This window comes from Neolamprologus multifasciatus, chromosome 22, assembly GCF_963576455.1.
Source record: "Neolamprologus multifasciatus chromosome 22, fNeoMul1.2, whole genome shotgun sequence".
NCBI classification, from domain to species: Eukaryota; Metazoa; Chordata; class Actinopteri; order Cichliformes; family Cichlidae; genus Neolamprologus; species Neolamprologus multifasciatus.
In genome coordinates, this window is record NC_140459.1 from 20,564,746 (window position 1) to 20,587,065 (window position 22,320).

General features: G+C 42.0%; 1 protein-coding gene and 1 long non-coding RNA gene across 4 annotated transcripts in view; one reads left to right on the forward strand and one right to left on the reverse strand.

Annotated features, from left to right (window-relative positions):
* Positions 1 to 1,794: 1,794 nt before the first annotated feature.
* The window catches only part of calcr (calcitonin receptor), a 66,906-nt gene continuing 46,380 nt past the window's right edge, over positions 1,795 to 22,320 (reverse strand). For all 3 annotated transcript variants that reach the window (XM_085148200.1, XM_085148199.1, XM_085148198.1), the window contains 7 exons: positions 21,995 to 22,121; positions 14,174 to 14,327; positions 12,021 to 12,081; positions 11,784 to 11,850; positions 11,441 to 11,659; positions 10,574 to 10,615; positions 1,795 to 4,283 (listed from right to left, as the gene is read on the reverse strand). In XM_085148200.1, coding sequence (XP_085004326.1) covers positions 4,062 to 4,283; positions 10,574 to 10,615; positions 11,441 to 11,659; positions 11,784 to 11,850; positions 12,021 to 12,081; positions 14,174 to 14,327; positions 21,995 to 22,121 — 892 coding nt within the window. In that variant the 3' untranslated portion in view covers positions 1,795 to 4,061. The remainder of the gene's footprint in view (positions 4,284 to 10,573; positions 10,616 to 11,440; positions 11,660 to 11,783; positions 11,851 to 12,020; positions 12,082 to 14,173; positions 14,328 to 21,994; positions 22,122 to 22,320) is intronic.
* On the forward strand, positions 4,278 to 10,318 carry LOC146493437 (uncharacterized). Its single transcript, XR_014871867.1, has 2 exons — positions 4,278 to 9,744; positions 9,824 to 10,318. It is a non-coding gene; the product is annotated as an uncharacterized LOC146493437 (long non-coding RNA).

A 22,320-nucleotide genomic window follows, 5' to 3' on the forward strand; every position in this document is an offset into this window, starting at 1 on the left:
CACAGTGCCAGACGTGTTCCGCTGCTGAAGCCAGTGCATGTCCAGGCCCGTCTGAAGTTTGCCAGAGAGCACATGGATGATACAGCAGAGGATTGGGAGAATGTCATGTGGTCAGATGAAACCAAAGTAGAACTTTTTGGTATAAACTCAACTCGTCGTGTTTGGAGGAAGAAGAATACTGAGTTGCATCCCAAGAACACCATACCTACTGTGAAGCATGGGGGTGGAAACATCATGCTATGGGGCTGTTTTTCTGCCAAGGGGACAGGACGACTGATCCGTGTTAAGGACAGAATGAATGGGGCCAAGTATCGTGAGATTTTGAGCCAAAACCTCCTTCCATCAGTGAGAACTTTGAAGATGAAACGAGGCTGGGTCTTCCAACATGACAATGATCCAAAACACACCGCCCGGGCAACAAAGGAGTGGCTCCGTAAGAAGCATTTGAAAGTCCTGGAGTGGCCTAGCCAGTCTCCAGACCTCAACCCCATAGAAAATCTGTGGCGGGAGTTGAAAGTCCGTGTTGCTCGGCGACAGCCCCAAAACATCACTGCTCTTGAGAAGATCTGCATGGAGGAATGGGCCAAAATACCAGCTACTGTGTGTGCAAACCTGGTAAAGACCTATAGTAAACGTTTGACCTCTGTTATTGCCAACACAGGTTATGTTACAAAGTATTGAGTTGTATTTTTGTTATTGACCAAATACTTATTTTCCACCCTGATTTACGAATAAATTCTTTACAAATCCTACCATGTGAATTCATGGATTTTTTTTTTCACATTCTGTCTCTCACAGTTGAAGTGTACCTCTGGTGCAAATTACTGACCTCTGTCATCATTTTAAGTGGGGGAACTTGCACAATCGGTGGCTGACTAAATACTTTTTTGCCCCACTGTATTTAGAGCTTTTTCTTATTCTAATCTCTCACAGGTGGTGCCCGACAGTTGACAATGACAAGGCAAATAAAAACTGAGCACACGTTCAACAAATGCACCATGTACACATAAAATGAAAGTAAAAATGTTTTTTCATTATGTATATATATATATGTAGCCAATTTAGTTTTTCAAACACGTTTGAATTGATTTTTGTGATTTCAGAATTATTAATAGTGATTCTTTGTTCACTAATCTCTAAAATGATCAAAGGCATCATGTATTGAGGTTGTGATTTTAACTTGTCTGCCACCTTAGACGTGCGACGAACATGACGACAGTGCAGAGTCAAGTGATTAAGGCTCCAGTCACACAGGCCTACAGCCTGGTCAGTGACTCCCTGGCAACAAACTTGTGTTTTGGTTGCCTGTAGTTACATGCAACACACTGACTTGCCCACAAACACAACTCTCTGAGCAGCAGTGAAAGTGCAAAGAGTGCGACACAACCTGGAAGCAAAGATCGTTTTCCTTCACAGTAAAAGCTTTTTGAAACATGTTGGGTGGATCGCTAACATTTACTTTTAAGGTGAACCTTCAACTTCAAATTTTGACTTCATTTTAGTCACAGTCTTTTGACTAAAACATAATTTAGTTTTAGTCTAGTCGTAGTTAACTAAATGTTATAAGATTATAGTAGACTAAATCTAAGCTGGACTAAAATAAAAAGTCTAAAAGTTTGTTGAGTTGCTCCACACAGTTTACAAAACGTCTGATCTTCCTTGACATGAAATACAAAAAGTGTCCATAAGTCTACGCTTGTCTTCCTCCCAAGCGTTGACTATTTGTCGCACTTTCATTAGAAATCGTCACTATCTAGTCTCCCTCCCGAAGAAAAAAAATGTAATTAGTTTTGATTGGATCTCGTTTCAGAATTTTTTTTCTATTCTATTTCTATTCGTTGGCAAAACGTCAACATGTTTCAACATAGTTTTTGTCCTCATACATTAGTCTTTATTTAGTTATCACCTTGTTTTTGTCAGAAAAATAAAGATAATTGACTGAGCGGAACATTCTCTGCTCTCCATCCACTTTGTCAAGACTTATTACATTACTACTAGTTGGTGGTTTAAAAGTGAGTGTTTGCAGACAAGACAGTGTCTCCTATGCCATTTACAGGTGACCACAACAGTTTGATCACTACCACAGCAATAAGTGTTCTGGTGCTGCGCCCTCTTTGCATTCGATTTCACCAAGTGACAGCCAATCACTTGCCAAGCACTTGGGGAACACACACTTCACATTCGGTGGTTGTATCACGTCCAATATGGCAGACAACTCTTGAGCAAACCTCTGTTTGAGTAATATTTTTTTTTAAAGGTTCGAGGTCTCTCCCTCCTCCAAGTACTCAGCCTTTAGTTTAAAGTACTAGATAAGTAAATGTGTTTACATGTTAAAAGATGTACATCTTTATTTTGGAGAAATCAGCACGAGCGCCAGCGAGAACGCCTCACGCTGACGCACTGCTGAATTTCTGCTTACTAAAAGTGCAAAAGATACCGAGTATTACCAGCTTTATTATATAAGATGTTACTTCTACATGCTTTTTACCAAGAATTTAGCTAAACTTGAAACGCTTTTCCATTTTGACAATGTAAGCAAAGAGAAGTTGCTGCTAAGGAGGCAAAAACAAATCACAGTAATGTGAGCAGCCAGAGGATTTAATAGCCATTGGCTACATGCTCTAGAAATATAAATGTTTTGATCTGGTGGAACTGAAATGTCTCTTATTGGACATGCAGTTTAAAAAATGACCAGATTTGAAGGACCTTGCACAGATAAATGCAAGACACGGCATTTACTAAGGTTTCAACAAACCCTTAACCAAGCCTAATAAAGAAAAGGCAGAGGAGTAATAGGAACGTGTTTAGGACCACTGATGGATGAGTTTAAACATCATGTTTGTGCAAGACCGTGACAAAGACGCAAACATGCATTTAAGACATCGGTAGGTTTAGTGTGCGCATACAGTTTGGATTTGATCTTTAGCGAGCCTTCTCTTTTCTCCGATAAAAGCAGGTGACAGATTAGAGACATCATGAGCTCACATAGGATGGCTGAGGATAAATTAGAATCATTGGCAGAGCTGGCTGAATCATAACTCAGAACACAGTGGATCAACTCCGGTGACTCTTCGGCCTCAACAGAACTGTTTTATTTTTAGCTTTGAAGTATTTCGTGTGTGTGCATTTTTGCGTCACAGCCCTGTGAGCTTCAGCATCGGCACAAATACAGCAACTGCATAACAACAAAGCAGTCAGGAATGCAGCATCACGGGACATTTACTGAGCACGTACTAGGGAATCGGCAAGGATAAAACATTGATAGAAAGTGTGGGTGGGGGAAAAACAAAAATCTTTTTAAAACATTTAAAACACTTTTTTTTTAAAAATGAAACATGGTGAACATACATTATGTACACAATTCCAGAGGTTGGAGCGGAGAGGGTCTTCTGAAAGTTGACCTCTTTCATGGCACATTTGATCAGGTCGATGAGGTTTGCTGACGTTTGCGTTTGTGTTTGTGTCTGTGTCTTTTGCTTTATGGCACCTGTGCTTAGCTGGACATAGTACGCCCCCCGCGGTCGTGACCACCAAACAGTACCCTTTGGTATAGGTGAGGTTAGGAATGATTGGTTCGTCTACTTCGCTTTGATAGTCATCATCAACACCATCGCAGTCATTATTTACCTCTACATCATCGCTGTCACCTTCAGCACCGTCAGGAAAAGAAAGAAAACTTTGCTACCCTCACACAGTCACAGTTATTTCCACACTAGTGCAAGCCTCCATCACTGCGAGCGTGCACACGCAGTTTAGCAGCTTTAGGAAATTGACACATGTCAAAAGCAGCTCTCCTTACGTCACAAGTTCTTAACATCAAAGTTCTGAAAAAGCAGCTGCAACAGCAATGTAAAGTAAAGTGTCAGCCTTGTAGCTAATCCACGTCAATGAGCTTTTTGTTTTCAGGCCTCTATCATCCTCCTGAGCTGAGCAAGCCCCGGAGATTTAATCGCTGAGATATGGCAGGTGAACTGAATTCATTTTCTTCTTTTTGCTGTACATTTACTTTGTTGCTCGTCCTCGGCTTTTTCCACCACTACACATTTTATCCTCTGCGTTACTCAAGCGTACGTGTCTCCCGACTTTAGCGCCACCAGCTCAGAATCCTCCGTGTGGCGCCCGTTCAAGTGTTCGGTGTTACAGTCGTGATGGTACATGAAGGCGGGTACCTCGGTGATGGAGGTGGCCGTGTAGGACGTGGAGCGCATCGAGCAGTGGTCCTTTCGTCTCTGACCCCACTGGGTTTTATACTGCATCCACTGTCTCTTCACAGCTGCCTGCACCTGGATGTCACACAAGCACATAAAAAAGGTGGATTAGTGTCTCATATGTAGACACACGCAGCCTTAATAATAATATTTTACATCTAATTTAATTATTTGACTTCACTGCAAGCTTTGTTTTTGTGTTTTGAGTCGGAGAGGTTTGTGACAACACTGATCCAGCTGACAATGATCTTAACTGATGTGCATGTTATTACTGCAGCATGTGTGGGCCACTCAAATTTCAATCACATTAGCAGATGACAGCTATAAAATGTAAATAGCCATTTTTGGTGGGCAGGGGTGGCCAGGTTGTGCATGTGGCCAGATCATCTCACTATAAAAAGAGATAAATACATAAGGTTTATCTTTCTAGTACTGGGCAGGAACCCCATTTGCTTCAGAACTGCCTTAATTTGTCGTGGCATACAGTCAACAAGGGGCTGGGAACATTCCTCTGAGCTTTTTTGATGAGTGAGTGAACTTATTGTCATGTTCAAGATACCAGTTTGTGATTAACTGACTTTTGTGACATGGTACATTATCCTTAACAACCATCAGAAGATGGGGTATGCTGCAGACATGGTCAGCCAGAGTCTGAGCTTACTATCCAAATACTGCAGCAAAAGTCGACACTCAGCCAACATGTTTCCAATTTTTTGTCTGTTGTCCAATTTTGGTGATCTTGCACAAATTGTAGCATCAGTTTCTTCTTCCTATCTGACAGCAGCATGGTCTAGCTAAGACATCTTGCATGGTCTACTTTGGTCATTGAAGCACATCTACCTCAAGTATCAGCATTTTGTGCTTTCAGAGATGCTCTTATGCATACCTTGGTTGTAACTCTGACCAGTCTCCTCTAATCTGACATCAACAAGGCATGTGTTCGCCGGGTATTTCCTCATTTCAGGCCCATTCTCTATAAACCTAGAGATGGTTTGTAGGAAACTCCTAGTAGACAAGCAATGATGATGCAGTGACAATGATGCCACATTAAAAGTCACTTAAATTATGTTTTTCCCCATTCTGATGTTTAAAATTTGGGAGGTTGTCTAGACCGTGTCTAAATACTGATTAGATATATGCAGCAACAAGCAGATGAACAGGTGTACATAATGAAGTGATCTATAACCATGTTATAAATAAATTTACTTCCACACATTTCACCTATTAAATCTAACAACAGTTAAATGGCATCTTTCCACCGATGCCATTCAAAGGTAGGAAAACATGACCATGATTATCCCAAAGGGTACATACAATTTTCTCTTTCTGGCACCCTGACTAAAAAACAAAGTGCACAGCTTCTTTCTCTTCAGGCTTTGCACCAATTAAATGATCAGAATATGACTCTAGTGATTATATAAGCAACAAGGGGGGAACTCAATAGGCATGTTGACAACCATTGTTATCTTGCTGCAACCATTTAACGCATTAAACACATTAATTTACTGTGAACCAAATCCATTTGTGTCATCACAAAATCCATTACTACCCTCGTGACTTATAGCACGTAACCCTTCATAATCCTTCTATTTAAGCCTTAATGCGATCATTAGTCACAGCGTTACATGCAGAAACGTCAATCAATCTCGCCCCAGTCCAAAATTCAGCAGTGCTTTTCCCTGTCAGCTTGCTTGAGAATCGTGTGTCTGATATGTCTTAGAAACTATGAGGTCATTGAAATAACTAGGAAATATGGAACTATTTTTTTGTCAATAGAGTCTTCCTGCGAGTTCCTTTACAATAACAATTCAAACTTTTCAGGCAGCAGCCCTGCAGACTGGCCGCCGGCGCTGCATCTGAACAAACAACAGCAACTCTTTGTGGAAACCAATATTAGCATCACACTACATGCATGCTAAGTTGTCTACAGCATATGGTAGAAATCTTTATAAGTTCTTCCCAAAACACAAACTACACGGGACTAACGGTGCAAAGGTAATCATTTTATTCAGTCATGTCTTAGTACCACTGTAATTACTGTGGGTACATTATCACAGAATGATCTAATGATATAAATTATGCCACTAATTGTCATTCTGAGACAAATGAGCATCTGAGTCTTACAGCTTCATGCTGAATGTTGTGCTTGGTGTCACAAATACAGTTTGAAAGCTGTTTGTCTCACTGACCTAACCTCACAATGGGGCTATTGAACAAACAAGGCAGGTCTTTGTAGTTTGGCCTTGAAATAAAAAAAAAAGAATTGAACTCAGCCCAGGAAACCCGTGTCCTGATTAAGAGAGCATGAATTGGCCATTATGCCGGTGAAGCAAACAAACCACTGCATTCCCTTGTGACGGTTCGTGTGTTCACCCTTTACACGTAGCACCCTACGCATTGATTGTGTTTGACAAATTGTTTGCATCCTTTACGGTGACGAGACTGCTTTCTGTCTGCTCATGTACGAGTTAATAAGTGACATATTTTCCAAGCTGGATGCATAAAACAGAGCTTGACAGTGGGTTGCTAGGTTCTCTTTGCCAAACACCTCATGCTAAGTGCTCTAACACTTAGCGTGGACATTGTGCTGTGGAATGCGTGCGGTTGGCGTAGGGCTGCGTGAGTCACAAAAACACCACGATGAGCTTTTGTTTTAATGTTTCCAGTATTTTGAGGGGCCACAATTCTGTGAAACTTTAAGATTCTTACCTAGTTTTTGTGATATGTGTGAGTTAGGATGATGTTAGCAGATGTATCGGCAAAATAAAATCTGATGCTGGAGTCATTTCCTTTATGCTAGCTGTCGTCAGTTCTGACACCCAGAAGTGTCGGTACTGGAGGGGGGGGAATCAAACCTGGTCTATTTTTATGTTTGCAGAGGCGCGATCCCTGGCGTGTCTTTGTGCCCGGTGTAGCCAGTTTCACTGATTATTGTGAAGGCTTATACTGCAGCCACTCTGCAAACACATTATTCCACTTCCTGACCTCCAAAACTTCCAAGTTGCTTTCACTGTATGTTTTGGCTCATTGTTCAGTGTGAGGTGCTTCTGTTGAAACACAAACCAATAAATTGGATTGGATTTAACCTAAGCAGAAATTAAAATGTTACACTCCAGAATTCTGCTTCTGTCTTTTCTCAACTCACAAATAATGAAAACACTAGTGAGTGAACATGTTCACAGCACGTGTTTGCCTTGTCACAGTAGAGAAAGCACAGGTGGACTTCAAGATGACTCATGTCCATTAGGTGCCGCAGTAAGCCTTAAGAGTGGAACAGCACAGACAAAAGCAGGGAATTCCCTAAGTGTGATGTATTTTTCCTACTGTGACAAATCAAAACATATGCAGTGAAAAAGCATACAAGCTGATGCCATTACATTTCCCCCACATTGTTTTACAGGTGATGGTATACTGTATCCTTTGGATCATTTGCAGATCCAAGCATTTTCCATGCATTTCTTTCTTCCCATCCTCCTGCCAGATTTTAGTGTTATTCTCATCTCTCCAAAGAATCCTTTTTTAAAATTGCTCTGGGATCTAAAAGTGTTTTGGCAAAGTCTAATTAGGCTGTTCTATTCCTGGAAAGTTGCCTGACTCCTGGAAAATGTTGGGACACCAAAGCCTCTTGTAGCTAAAGTCATCATTGTAAAAATCAGATTTTGTTGGAGATTATTCTTAAAACAATTATTTTAAGAAATATCAAGATCCTAAATTCCCATAGGCTGGTATTTATTATTGGTATTTTCCATTTATCCTTATCAGGGTCGCGGGGGAGTGCTGGAGCCTATCCCAGCTACCATAGGGCGAGAAACAGGGTATACCCTGAACAGGTTGGCAGTCAACCATTCGCTCTCACATTCAGACCTATGGGTAAATTAGAATCAACAATTAATCTGACCCCACTAATTGCATGTCTGTGTACTGTGGATGGAGTATTTTTTCATTGTGAAATGGAGAAGAAGAAGAATTGTACAGTAAAATTCTTAGTGCTTCTGCACACAGACATCATTTGCTTTGCATACTGAAGGACTGCATGAGGGCAGAGCCTGCACAGCAAATGGTTGCTCTTAATGACAGCCCTCACAGTATGGGACCGTACAGTAGGTTCTGGCTAGAAATAGGACCCTGGCCAAAACCATTTTCATGGTGTGAAGTGATAAGCAAAGGAGACCAATCCATACAAATTTATTTCCCTTGGCTTTAATGTTTTCGGTAGTTTGTGCATCTCTGCAGTATTTTCCACTATTGCAACAAAACACCTCATAAAAAAGCATCAATATTTGTTTGGGGAACACAATTTACAGCATAAATATTTCTTAATTAAACCCCTTAATTAAATATTACAGATAATAGCAATTAAATAGTTGTTTAATTGCTTGATGTCTACGCGCCATTCACACACTAGCGTGGACTAGCAAAATGCCTGAAATGTGTACTCTAATGTTACAACCCTTGTGGAGACTTGAGCTTGAAAGCATGTTTCACACATTGAGTCTGGAGAGCTGTGAGGTCTTCACAGCATTATTAACCTGAGGTCTGAAGCGTTTGAATCAAGTTAAGGATGCTGCTGTCAGACAGCTGCAGACAGGCTTAGAAAGGCTGACAGGAGAACGAAGAAAGAAGAGTCAATATTCAGCTGAGCTTGGAAACCACACAGTCATTTATAAAGTGTGTCTTACTCCTCGCCTGACATGACCCTTCTGCTTTTACTGTTGTAGCACCAGACTGGTCTCAGAAGAGGAAAAAGCGGAGGAATGTTTTATAACCTGCTACATTTGGAATTTGGAGAGATCTCTGCGAAGCTACAGCTATTTTACCCACGTACTCAAGGCCAAAACCAAAACTATGAGTCTGTGTTTGATATTCATGGGTCACTTCTCGATACAGATGGAAGAGATCTGACCTGAAAACAAATTTTGAAAATGTTTTACCTGATGCAGTCTGATGTCTCATGCATAATGTCATAAGGGATGAGCGGTTTTATTACACAATCACTGAAAAGCTCCCAGAGTAACATGTGCAGGTTGACCTTTCCAAAAGGCCAATTGCTCAATCAAAACTAAGCTATTATGATGTCAAACATGGCACAGGGGTACAATATTTTTTAAAGGAACTCTCAGATATTTGGGGGATTATTCACTTTCTTGCAAGAAGTAAACCGGTATGATTGATACTGTCACAGACCCGGCTCTAGAGGACTCAGGGGTCCGTGAGCAGTGGTTGTTGTTGTTGTTATTATTATTATTACGACTATTATTTGGGGTCTGTGTCGTCTACTGTTCTGTCCACGTTTGTATGTAGAGTGTGTGTGCGTGTGTCTGCTTCTCTCTCTCCCCCCGGTCCTCGGGGCTGTTGACGGAAGCGCGCGTCGTGGGAGAGGCGTGTCCGGGCGTCATCGGGAGTCCCTCTTCGCTGTTGCCGGCCCACCTGCAGCTGATTACCTGACCAGCTGGTAGTAATCATCCCTCCCGGCTAAGAAGAGGTATTTAACCTGGACTCGCGGCGACAGTCGACGTGGGATTATTACTCCTGACCGGTATAGTCTGTGCTAGGCGTGTGGTCTTGGTAGTCAACTAGCGTGTGTGGCTAATTGTGGATTGTCCTTCTTCCTCCAGGAAAGTCGAGCGAAGAAGCGAGTTGGGGAGCACACACACTAAGGGAGCTACAGCACGGGACGCACTGGGAGCAAGGGATGAGCACCATTGGGAAATTACATCTCTGAGTTAATTGTTGGACTTACCTGTCTATTCACTGTAAATAAAGTGCACTGTGGCATCGCAGAGTCCTGCGTTTTGGGTCCTACTTTCCTCATCCCCACGGTCTGCCAGCCAGACCGTGACAGATACCACACTTAAAAATATGATACTCATAATCAGGCATGTTAGCTTAGCTACACGTAGCGACTGTAAAGACTAAGACAAGCTTCATCCTGGGGCTAATTTCCCTTTGTTTCCGCTAAAGCTAATTTATTAATTACTTACTGATTAAAGTGAACCAATTGTGTCAGACACACAGCGGGTTGCGAGCACAGCAGCCCCATCACCACCTTTTCAAAACTTCTTTTTGGAAGGGATAGCATATAAGAAGAAAATGCTCGCTCAGAGAGAGGGGGAAGAAAGGAGCTAACGCAGCTTGTTTCAGATACTGGGAAACACAGAGCAGTAAAATAGGCGAGTATAAAATAAATAAAAATGATTTTGAACTGTAAATCTTGCAACACTACTCTAGTAGGATCCAAAAATAGAAATATGGAATTGGAAATGAGCATCGTAAGCTCCCCCTTACTGCCTTCTTACACCTAGCAACAAATGACACGCGAGCAGCGCTAATGTTAGCTAATGAGCTAACTAAATGACAGCCCTTACCTCCCCATTGAAGAAGCAGAATATGGTTGACACCAGCAAACCCTGAAACAAAGATGGAAAAGGGAGATAATCATTTCTTTTCTAGTAAATTCAGTTTGCTTTTTTACATCTAAAAAAAATCACAACAGAAGTAGCCTCAGACAGTGCAGCCATCTGCCGAAGGAAAGAATTGCTTAGACACATGATTTATTTATTTATTTATTTTTTAGAGGGTGTGACTTTATAGAAGTGAGACGGGAAAGCAACTTTTAAAGAGAGAATACAAAGACATATTGGGGCAACAACAGAATTATCTAATGGGCCATAAATATTTCATGGATTGTTTAACTCTTTCCTCTGTGGATGCCTACCAGGGTCAACCCTCATTTCTTTTTCCTGAACTGAGCGGCTTCTGTTGTATTTCTCGCCCGCCTCCTTCAAATGTCGTCTTTATGGGGGAAGGAGTAAATTAAGAACCTACTAAAACATAAAACAAAGCTAAGGTTGAACCCAAATGTTTTTTTAAGGGAGTCACATGAATAGATAATAACAACCACAGGGCAGAGAACGATGTTTTTAAGGGCGTAAAAGTTCAGTCATGCAAAATTAAAAATCAGCATCGTGAGCCTGGGGAGCCCAAGGGTACGGACAAATCTAGGTTGTACACTGTCTCAGTTTTGCACTAAGGTTTCCGTATAAAGTAAAGCTCATGCTAAGCATATTTATTGCAATAATTTAATTGCTTTTTTCAAGGTCATTATGATTTAAGCCCGAGGTGCAAAACAGCTGAATCCCCAGGGCAGTGAAGCTGCACTAGCCTCCTTTTTCAAGTCGTTGTAAGATTACTCTGAACTGAGCTCCTGTGTGTTTGCTGCAGCTCGTGCCTACCTGGTAATGCATGAGTATGTGCATTATGTACTCGTAGACTTCACCAGCCAGCCGGTTCTCCGGCCTCCAGGGAATGATGACAAACTGTATTCCCAGCAGGGGAACCAGGATCAGGGTGGCTCTCACTGCCTTCATGTACATGTTGGACTCTGCCCGGTGCGTATCTCGCAACTTGGTAACCAAAACTCTGATAATATTTAGCAGGAAAAAGAGATTGACCTACAGAAAAAGAAAAAAACAAATCATGAATTAAACTAAATGAATATAAAAATATAAAGACTCATCATGTAAAATGAGTTTTTCGTGCTTTTTCCGTGTGGAAACAGTGGATTAGCAGACTTACAAGAAGTGCTGCCACTATAGGGCCGTGGATGGCGTAGAGCAGATGGGTCTCCACACTCATCCAACAGCTACAGAAGGAAAAACATATCAGTCAGTGCTGTCAGCCTCCCAAAATACACATGCGTGCACACACATATGAAAACACGCACGCCTGCACGCTCTCACTCTACCGCACACAGCCCAGCGCAAATGTAAACATCTTCTGTTTATTTGCCGAGGTTTCTGGAACATTACTCACTTGTCGTCAAAATACTTTTTCCTTGCCACGGCGTGGATGGATACAGGCACTAGAGGAAAACCTTGGAGAGGAAAAGATGGGAGCCATATGAGGTCTTGAGTGAGTTTTGTGAAATTGCATTTGTCATTAACACAACTGTGAAAGCGTGGTTTAGCTTTGTTTGCTGGTCTAATGAAACTTTCCTTGGAAAGCTGGGTCCTCCTTATTTCTGCAAATTCTCCTGCGACAGCTTTATTGTTGCACCGCTAACAAGAAAGACAACACTACCACACGGTTAATTTTCTGTTACTTTCCCCTCAAATTTGACATTGTGTGGGTAAACACCCACTAGACACTGGGAACAGATTTTTCATCTTTTCTTCTGGATATAAACGCAAAACTCCATGTAGGGTCCATTTTCAATGAGGCCCTGCAGTGTGCTGGCCACAGATGGCCTCCCTCCATCCACACACACACACACACACACACACACACACACACACACACACACACACACACACACACACACACACAGAGCAAAGACTCTACTCAAGGTTATCCCAACATTTTTAATGATGATCATCCATCCAGTTCCATTGCCCGCTTTTTTCTTTTTTTTTTTGACCGACTGTGTTATTCCTGTTTGGAGCAGTGTGGAAAACAAGACAGGAGCAGCACTAAGCAACAGGAGGGCCAATAAAGCTGTCAGCATGTCCACAATGAAATACCTTTATCCAAGACCATGATTTCTTGCTTTCACATTCAGATATTACAATGCAAACTCTGCCCTCTGATCAAACAGACGACTGCTCGCGAGCATATTTGCTCAGATCTACGATATACTGCTGCTTGCACAGATTTCCTGTGATCCAGTCTAATCCACCTCCTTGCATGAAAGGTGCTTGTTTGTTTATCAAACTTCTGGTTCCCAGTCACTACCTCTGCTCACTTTGTAAATTTAATAAAGTGACAGCCAGCTTAAGTGAAAAATAAATCAGGCAGCCTGCGAGTCAGTTCATTGTTTTATTCATTTGTCACTAGCAGTCTTGCTCATCTAATGAAAAGCTTGATTTAGTACATACAATAAGCCTACTATAGTGTGTTCTTCTAAATCAGCGGTCCCCAGCCTTTTTTGCGCTATGCACCGGTTTAATGTCAGACAATATTTTCACGGATGTGTCGCGGATAAATACAACAAAATAAAATGATACGACCAAGACAAAAACTGTGGTATTTTGTAAATATAATAATAAACGCAAATTCACTGTGTAATTGGTAACTTTGTTAACAGCGTCCTCCTGAAATGCGCCAACAACATTGAGAGTCACGTCCTCCTCTCTGCCCCTTAACGCTCTCTGGTTGCTATGGTAACGTGTAAATATTTATTTCAAAATAAGACAGACAACTACAAAGACCGAGTTGACAATAAAAACTATGAAAACCATAAATTTCACACCCAAGCCTCAACTCTTGCGGCCCGGAACCAGTCTATGAGTCCATGACCCGGGGGTTGGGGACCGCTGTTCTAAAACATATGGTGCATGCATGTATATAAAATTGTGACTGTACAAAAGAAAGGCACACATTTCTAAGTTATGAGAGGGAGAGGAAGAAAATATCTGTTCCTAAAGGACTCTCACAGAATTAAAGCACATGTACTCATAAATTGGGGAAAGGACAATGTCATTGGTCAACACCATATCTAAGACTTGAAAGGACCGTAGATGTAAGTAGGAAACGTGGGAACAAAGAGTTGGGGAACGGCATACAGCGAACTGTCTCCTTTGTGGAATCCCCACCACCACAGCAGGGTTATCAGCTCATACATAAAGATGCATGAGCAGGACTGGAGGTCCAAGAGCAAGTGAACAGAAGCAACTCGGGTGCAAGGATGGAAATGTTTGCAAGCATTTGAGTTCAGAAGACTATTAAACTGAGTGCAGACGTTTAAGGGAGATCATTGTCTGAACAGGAAATGTACAAATGATGCTCTTAAACTGAATGACTGCACGCTTGATATTAAAATAACCTCAGTCACAAGAAAATTGTTAGATTGTACCCAATCTTGTTGAATTGCTTCTCTGGCATTTTTCAAGCTGCAAGAATAAGTTTTTACAGACAAACTATAGCAAAGAAACAAAACAACAAAACGGGACGTGGTATAAATGACTCACCCCAGCCCAGGAGGTAGTACCAGTGCAGGTGCTGCTCCTCTGCAAACACCGCCACCACGATGAGCGTGTGCAGGTAGATGCCTTCACAGAGCATCCAGAAGTAATTACAGCCCAACATGTACATGTGAAAGAACTGCAACACCTTACAGCCAACCTGCAGGGAGAACAAAATCAATCATATCAACCTTTTTTCTGCTTTGCAATCTTGTTTTTTTTTTTTTTTTGAATAAGATGATCCAGTTGAAACAGTCGTGACATCATCTCAGCAGGAGACATAAAAAAGATTTAATGGGATGTTTCAGCACTTGTGGCACAAAATCATTAGCCAGTATTATTCTTTTTCATACTGAGAGGATGTTTATTCATTTACCCCCGTCGGTGGTGGGTTAAGTTGGGAATCATGATTTCTCTTTGTATTTGGAGCCCTCTTTGATTGTTTTTGTCTCACAAAGAAGTGGGATCAAAGCCCCTCTCCACATTAGTGTTTTATAAAGAGCTGTGCAATTTTCTATTTATGCATCCACCGTAAAGCGACATCATGTCTCGTTATTTTTTCAGTTCCTTTTATTGAGAATTGAGACGTGATGATAAGAGATGATGACTTGATGACACATTCTTGGTATGTCAGTTTAAAAAAGAAACAAAACAGTCGATTAATGCCAGAATTATCAAGAGTATCTGGTGCAGTGCAATCAGTTATAATTCCTCTAATAAATGCCAGACAGGCACCAATAAACCTGCCTGTGTTCAGAATCTACTAAAAAAAGAAAAGAAAAAAATCTCACAAACTTTTCTCCTAAAATAAGTTAACTTCCACAACATTTGTCATTACCGAATCTCAGGAGATTCGTTAAGGAAGCATGTTTTTGGACGGGAATCTCTGCCAGTCACATCAGCTTTCATAGCTTTTTCCCCACTCATCCAAACACAGATTGCTTCCACTTCCCTCGCGCCCGAGTTTGGATTATGTGGTTCTAGCAAAAGCCAAAATGGCACCAATTGTGCATTCATCCAGAGGGTAATGGGTAATTTCACAAATTGCAACAACCAATGCAATATATTAGGGTTTCTCTACAGTCTAAGATACTTTTTATAAAAACTATTGAGCATCTACCCATTTTCTTCCACTTATCCTATTCTGTGCTGTCTGGGGGAGAGAGTGGGGGTCCTTTATGGGTTTATGGGTTCAGTCACTCATTTCATAAGTCTTCACATTCATGCTTCTTAAAGCAGGATTATCAGCGGTATGCTCCCTGACTAACAACTTGTAATTGACAAGTCATTAGCCAATGAGCGAACAGTTTTACGGTCAGACCCACCGCTCATCGTCACATCTATTTTTTTTTGAAACCAAGATGTAAAAATGTATTTATACAGTTTTAACAACAAGAAACTAGTCACAAAGTGCTTTACAGAGACACCAAAAACAAGCCCCAAATGAAGACACAAGAACCAACAAAAACAGATGAGTTTTAAACTGTTTTTTTAAAGGATGCCACAAAGTCAAGGGTGCGAAGAGAGGGTGGTGAGCTGTACCACAGTTTTGGTGTGGTAACGTTGGGAATGCACAGTCTCCCCACTTGTTTCCAGACAAATACGTGGAATCACAAGAAGACCTCCATCTGCAGGCCTAAGGATCCAGCTTGGAGAATTGGGGTGAAGCACACTGACGATAATTGAGGGCTTCACCTCATAAAGAACCAAGATTTTAAACTGATACCTAAACCTAACTGGAAAGGAAAATAGCATTTTCTCACAAAGCCCCTTGAACATGGAATAATTAACAGACTGACCCAAGTTTAAACAGGCCTCTATCTGTCGGTGAATTTAAAAACATGATGCAGTGAAGGAGACCTGTGGATGTGTCTTATAAACATCCAGTTAAAATTTTAATTTTAATGTGTATTGTTTGTGTCTATTGTAAAAGAGACTGTGATCTCAGTGGAACAACATGGTATAATAATGGTAATAATAATGATAAGAATAATAATTAATGAGAATGAGTTAAAAACTTTGTCTTTTTTACATCTTGGAGCGGATTAATATTTCCTTTAGACAACAAGAAAATAGAGAATTACAAGAGTAATAAAGCTGGCAAAAACAAAAACACTAATCTCGAGGCTTAAAGCAGGAAACCACCATATCTCTGTCCACCTCTTATGTTGTCCATGACTTGAATATGTATGTGCGATGTCTAACTGCAAACAAACAGGGATGATTACAGATGTTTAATAAAAAGTTGTTTTTCACTGTGTAATAATTACAGTTTCAGATCGTTTCAAATTAAGCAGCCAGGCAAGTAATAGGTGTCTCACAGGGATCTATATTAGGCCCTTTCAGTTTTTACATGAATAATATTTGCAACAGTTGTATTCATTATACTGTATATACTGTAGTGCTCTTATTCAGACAGAATAGGATTATTAACACTAAGCAATTGAGAAATATTAACAAATATCATGCTGAAAACTGGGCTCAAAAAATAAAAAATATTAAGTTCCCACAACAACAAACACCATGCAATCTGCACACAATTGCTCTGCTCTTCAGGCCGCTTGCTGAAGCGTTGCTTGAGCTGTTGCTCATTACCGCTATCACCCTCACCTCTGTAAATTATATTAAAAGGTTGGTTGGTTATCACTGGCATCAGCAAAGCTGTGTTTTCATTATGCTCTCATATCCTGAAATCCCTGAAAGATTTGTATGGAAAACCTAGACAGATGAATTCCTTCCTAGGAATATATATTTATTTTAATATTCACATTGGGGTTTCTGGTTTGTAGTCCTGTGGTGAAAGAGCATGTGTGCAGCCGCAGTATAATTCAGAGATGCTGGCATTGCTATTAACTGCTCTCTGAGGTCCTCTTAGCTCAAAACACACAACAGTTGTTCACTTTGAAACTCTTCGCCATATTTTTTCTCCCTTCCTTTCATACGTTTCCCTTTCCACTTCACTATAACAGACAGCTGCTGCTGTTAGTATCTGCGAGTTAAGGGCGCATAGTTTTCACTAATTCAGGTCTGCAGTTAACCAAGGTTTGTCTTAAGTTACTAACAATGTTCTGGTTAACAAATCAAGCTGCTATAGATCATGTACGTGTTTGTCATGTTTTCAGCCTCCTCCTTGGTTTGACATAAGCTTTGGGGATTCACTCCCACATAATGCTGGCAGGCCAAACCAGACTCTATTACCACTCCAGAGAGACAACAAAGAGCTTGTTTTCTCCTCGAGTTCAAATCTCTACTGCAATCCACCGTTCCTAAATCACCAGCACTGAAAACATGCTCATAAGTTTCACTCTGGCATCAGTAAATTTCAGAAATGTTTCCTCACAGACGCGCACGGATCCCAACCAGAGGCGCTTGTGCGCTCTCTGTCTGCTCCCGCCTCGAGAACCAAGGCCACGGTAACTAATTTTATTTTGACATGCTGCAGCAAGTTAGCACAACTTGACCGTACTACATCAGAAAGTAACAGATTCAACACAAACCTTTTGACAAATGATGACAAGGGGGAGATTTGAAAGGGGGCCACCGCACAAATACACGTTTCCTCACGTTGATTATGACGGCTGTCATTTCTGTCTGCATCTTGGATACGTTCAGCTCAGCCTGAGCCAGACAGATTCATTGAACGGGGGGAAAAGCAGGACTTAGAAACAAACTAAAAACCCAGCTGAAGCCTCTGCTGCGTCCTTGATGTTTCCAGTGCTTTGTCAGGCAAGCGATACTCCAGCTGAAAGCAGGATACGGCTGATGCGATTGTGCGCAATGCGAGCCAAACTCTACAATCCTATCTGCTGGGTTTTTGGGGGTTTTTGCTGTATGGCACTTTGATCATCTAAAGTTCTTTTTAAAAATTATTTAGGACCGTTTTAAACATATTACACATTGCAAGGAGGGTGTTTATTTTTACAATCTTTTGTATGTTTTTTAAACAATATGTTGTCAGTATTTATTGACTTGGAGGGACTGAATGCGTTTGATTTTATGTGGCAGTAAAACAAAAAACATGATCCTTTTCTGGAGTTAGTGAATCTCTACAATAACAGCTTTTAAGAAGCAGCAAGCAGCAGCTTAACAAGCGTTTGTTATTTTGATTTCCACAAGTAACATACAAATTTATGCTCAGTCCTGATATCAAGGCATTCCCACAAGACAGATTTATTACCTCTACCTAAGCTGACCTCGGAATTTCAAACAATTCACGAAAGGCAAAAAGTTAAATGGAATAAAAAAAAGAATCTAAGGCGCTTGGAAAGAAAAGCAACTAGATTTCTTCTTGAAGTCATTTCAGCTCTCATCTGAGAAGCTTCTGAAGAAGTGAAATGTCTTCAAGAAACTTAAAGAAGTCCAGTCACTTTTTTTCCAAGCAATTTTGGATTCCCACGACCTGGATCACTGAGAACCTACACAGGGATAAAAAGAGAGAAACAAAAACTGTACGTTGATTGTGTAGCAATTCCAGGATGTTGCAGAGCAGGATCTGTTTTAGAAAAACTCAATATCAAGAAACAGACCAGATCTCACTTTGCGTGTCCTGCACATCAACTACAATTAAAATAAAATAAAAAAAATGCTACCACACTGTTCACATTTTTATTTGCCTTTGCATAAATTGAATGAAACAATAGATTATTATAAATGAATGAATTATAATTATATACATTATTATAATTGTAAACTAATTACTTCCATCCATCCATCCATCCATCCATCTTCATCCGCTTTATCCGGTGCCGGGTCGCGGGGGCAGCAGCCTAAGCAAAGAGGCCCAGACCTCCCTCTCCCCAGCCACCTCCTCCAGCTCGTCCGGGGGAACACCAAGGCGTTCCCAGGCCAGCCGAGAGATATAATCTCTCCAGCGTGTCCTGGGTCTGCCCCGGGGCCTCCTCCCGGTGGGACATACCTGGAACACCTCACCCAGGAGGCGCCCAGGGGGCATCCTTGTCAGATGCCCAAACCACCTCAGCTGGCTCCTTTCGATGTGGAGCAGCAGCGGCTCTACTCTGAGCCCCTCCCGGATGGCCGAACTTCTCACCCTATCTCTAAGGGAGGGGCCAGCCACCCTTCGGAGGAAGCTCATTTCCGCCGCTTGTATCCGCGATCTCGTCCTTTCGGTCACTACCCACAGCTCGTGGCCATAGGTGAGGGTAGGGACGTAGATCGACCGGTAAATTGAGAGCTTCGCTTTTACACTCAGCTCCCTCTTCACCACGACGGACCGGTGCAGCGTCTGCATTACTGCAGCTGCAGCCCCAATCCGTCTGTCGATCTCCGGCTCCCTTCTCCCATCACTCGCGAACAAGACCCCGAGATACTTGAACTCCTCCACTTGGAGCAGGAACTCATCCCCGACCCGGAGTGGGCACTCCACCCTTTTCCGGCTGAGAACCATGGCCTCAGATTTGGAGGTGCTGATCCTCATTCCCGCTGCTTCACACTCGGCTGCGAACCGCTCCAGTGCGATCTGGAGGCCCTCACCCGATGAAGCCAACAGAACCACATCATCCGCAAAGATCAGAGATGAGATTCTGAGGCCACCAAAGCGAAAGCCCTCCGCCACTTGGCTGCGCCTAGAAATCCTAACCATAAAAATTATGAACAGAACCGGTGACAAAGGGCAGCCCTGGCGGAGCCCATCACCCACCGGGAACGAGTCCGACTTATTGCCGGCAATGCGAACCAAGCTCTTGCAACGGTTGTATAGGGATCGAATGGCCCGTAGCAATGGGCCAGACACCCCATACTCCCGCAACACCTCCCACAGGACACCCCGAGGGACACGGTCGAATGCCTTCTTCATGTCCACAAAACACATGTAGACTGGTTGGGCAAACTCCCATGCACCCTCAAGTATCCTCGAGAGGATGAAGAGCTGGTCCAGTGTTCCGCGACCAGGACGAAAACCGCATTGTTCCTCCTGTATCCGAGGTTCGACTAGCGGACGAACTCTCCTTTCCAGCACCCTGGCATAGACTTTCCCGGGGAGGCTGAGGAGTGTGATCCCCCTGTAGTTGGAACACACCCTCCGGTCCCCCTTCTTAAAGATGGGGAGCACCACCCCGGTCTGCCAATCCACGGGTACTGCCCCTGATCTCCACGCAACATTGCAGAGGCGTGTCAACCAGGACAGCCCTACAACGTCCAGAGCCTTCAGGAACTCGGGGCAGACCTCATCAACACCAGGGGCTCTGCCACCAAGGAGTTGTTTAACTGCCTCAGTGACCTCGCCCCCGGAAATTGGCGGGTCATTCCCCTCATCCCCAGACTCTGCTTCCTCCTCGGAAGACGCGTCAGTGGGATTAAGGAGGTCCTCGAAGTATTCCTTCCACCGCCTGACAATTTTCTCAGTAAAATTTCTCAACTATTTACTTAATAATTAATAATTCATATGAATATGTTATAAATTAAATACAAATACATACATTTGCATGTTTTGTAACCAACGTGTCCCCCCTGCATGGTGTGTTTTTTTTCCTTTTCCTAACAAGCACTAGTGTCTTATAGTTCAGGTTTGTCAGTGGGTCAGTCAGCCATGTGATCTTGGTTATATGGACAATGAAATACATGGAAAGCAAAAATCTAATAATGCTATATAAAGTATTCAAAAGTATTTTTCGATTATAGCTAAAGACTTATTATTATTATCTTAACACGCTAAACTAAAGACAGTGCAGTCAATGTTAAATCTAGCAGGAGGGGCCTAGCACTGCAACTGTGAGGATTTGAGTGTGCTACCGTTAGCATTTAGCAAATGTCACGTAGCTGCTTCCAGGACTTCCAGATGTCCTAATTCACAAGAATCAGTTTATTTAAAAGTACTTAGCACTTACTGAACTGAAGCGTGTCCAAAAAATATTGAATGAGCCGCTGGTTACAGGAAGTGGAATTGTTTTCCTTGAGTTCGAGCCATTCACTGTGACTCAGGTGTTCACTGTGCAGTGCATTCATACTGTACATAAATGATTTTCCATCATGGTCCTTACGTCATAGATTTGTTAATGGAATTATATCTTTAAGAATGTTGGCATTATGTGGTTTTGAAATTGGGGTGGATCTGAGTCTGCACTGGTAGAGCACACAGTAGCAGCCTGTAAACCAAGGTAGGCACACCATAAAGCTTAACCTGCTTTATCATTCTTTTTTACTCTAATGGGAGCACAATTTACAAACGGAACACCATGCTGATTTAAATAAGAATTGAGAATAGTGATCATGACCATAAACTCATCAGGGGAACTTTTCATTGCAGTCATAAATCAAGTGAGCAACAGGGGCGTTTCCAATAAACTTCTGCACAGTCTGCAACCAGAGGAGTCCCTGCATTAAGACATAAGACAGGCTTTTCCTTCTCTTTTCAGGCTGAAAGAGCAAATGATTCACTTTACAGGTAGAGTTCAGGTAATAAATGTGTCACTGTTACAGGTTGTTGGTCATCAAAGTTGAACCCTGAGAAATCATGACCCTCTCATGCAAACCACTCTAATAGTCACTCTTTTATGATTTTGTGTGTTAGGGAAATCTTCTGAAATAAATGTTGAAGGTGTTCAGGTGACTTTGTGCTGTAAGTATAGCTATCTGAGGAATAAGGTTGTGTCATACAGGTTTAGAGACCAGTTGGCAACCTGAGGCAACCTCCGGTCATTAGGGAAAAAGTGAATTATAAAACCAGTTGGTTGCTGGCCATCGCCTGATGAACTCAGTCGCAAAAAAGGTGCTGCACCAAAAACCTTGTCATTGCTTTGGTCACTAGCAGGTGGCAGCTACCAGTAGTTTACATGGAAGTCGCGGTAAATACATAAGAGAGGATCTACTCACCGGATTTCTGGCCACCACTTCAGGATTGTTGACAACGGCAATGAGGTGGATGAGGGTAAGGGCAGAATTGAGCACGAAGGAGCAGAAGAGGTTCTTGTGGAGGGTGATCCTTTGGCAGCTCAGACTCCTGCGTGCAAGGATTAATTAAAATGCTGATAATACTGTTCACAAATGTGGAATAAAACCTTTTCAGTCACAGGAAACACAACATCAAAAAACACAAAAACTTGGTGCAACCGATGACACGCACAGGAAAGAGAAGTGACTAGCAGGCTGATAGTTTAATGAGATGGTCAAATATTGTTTAAAGTGTCAAATAATTGTTA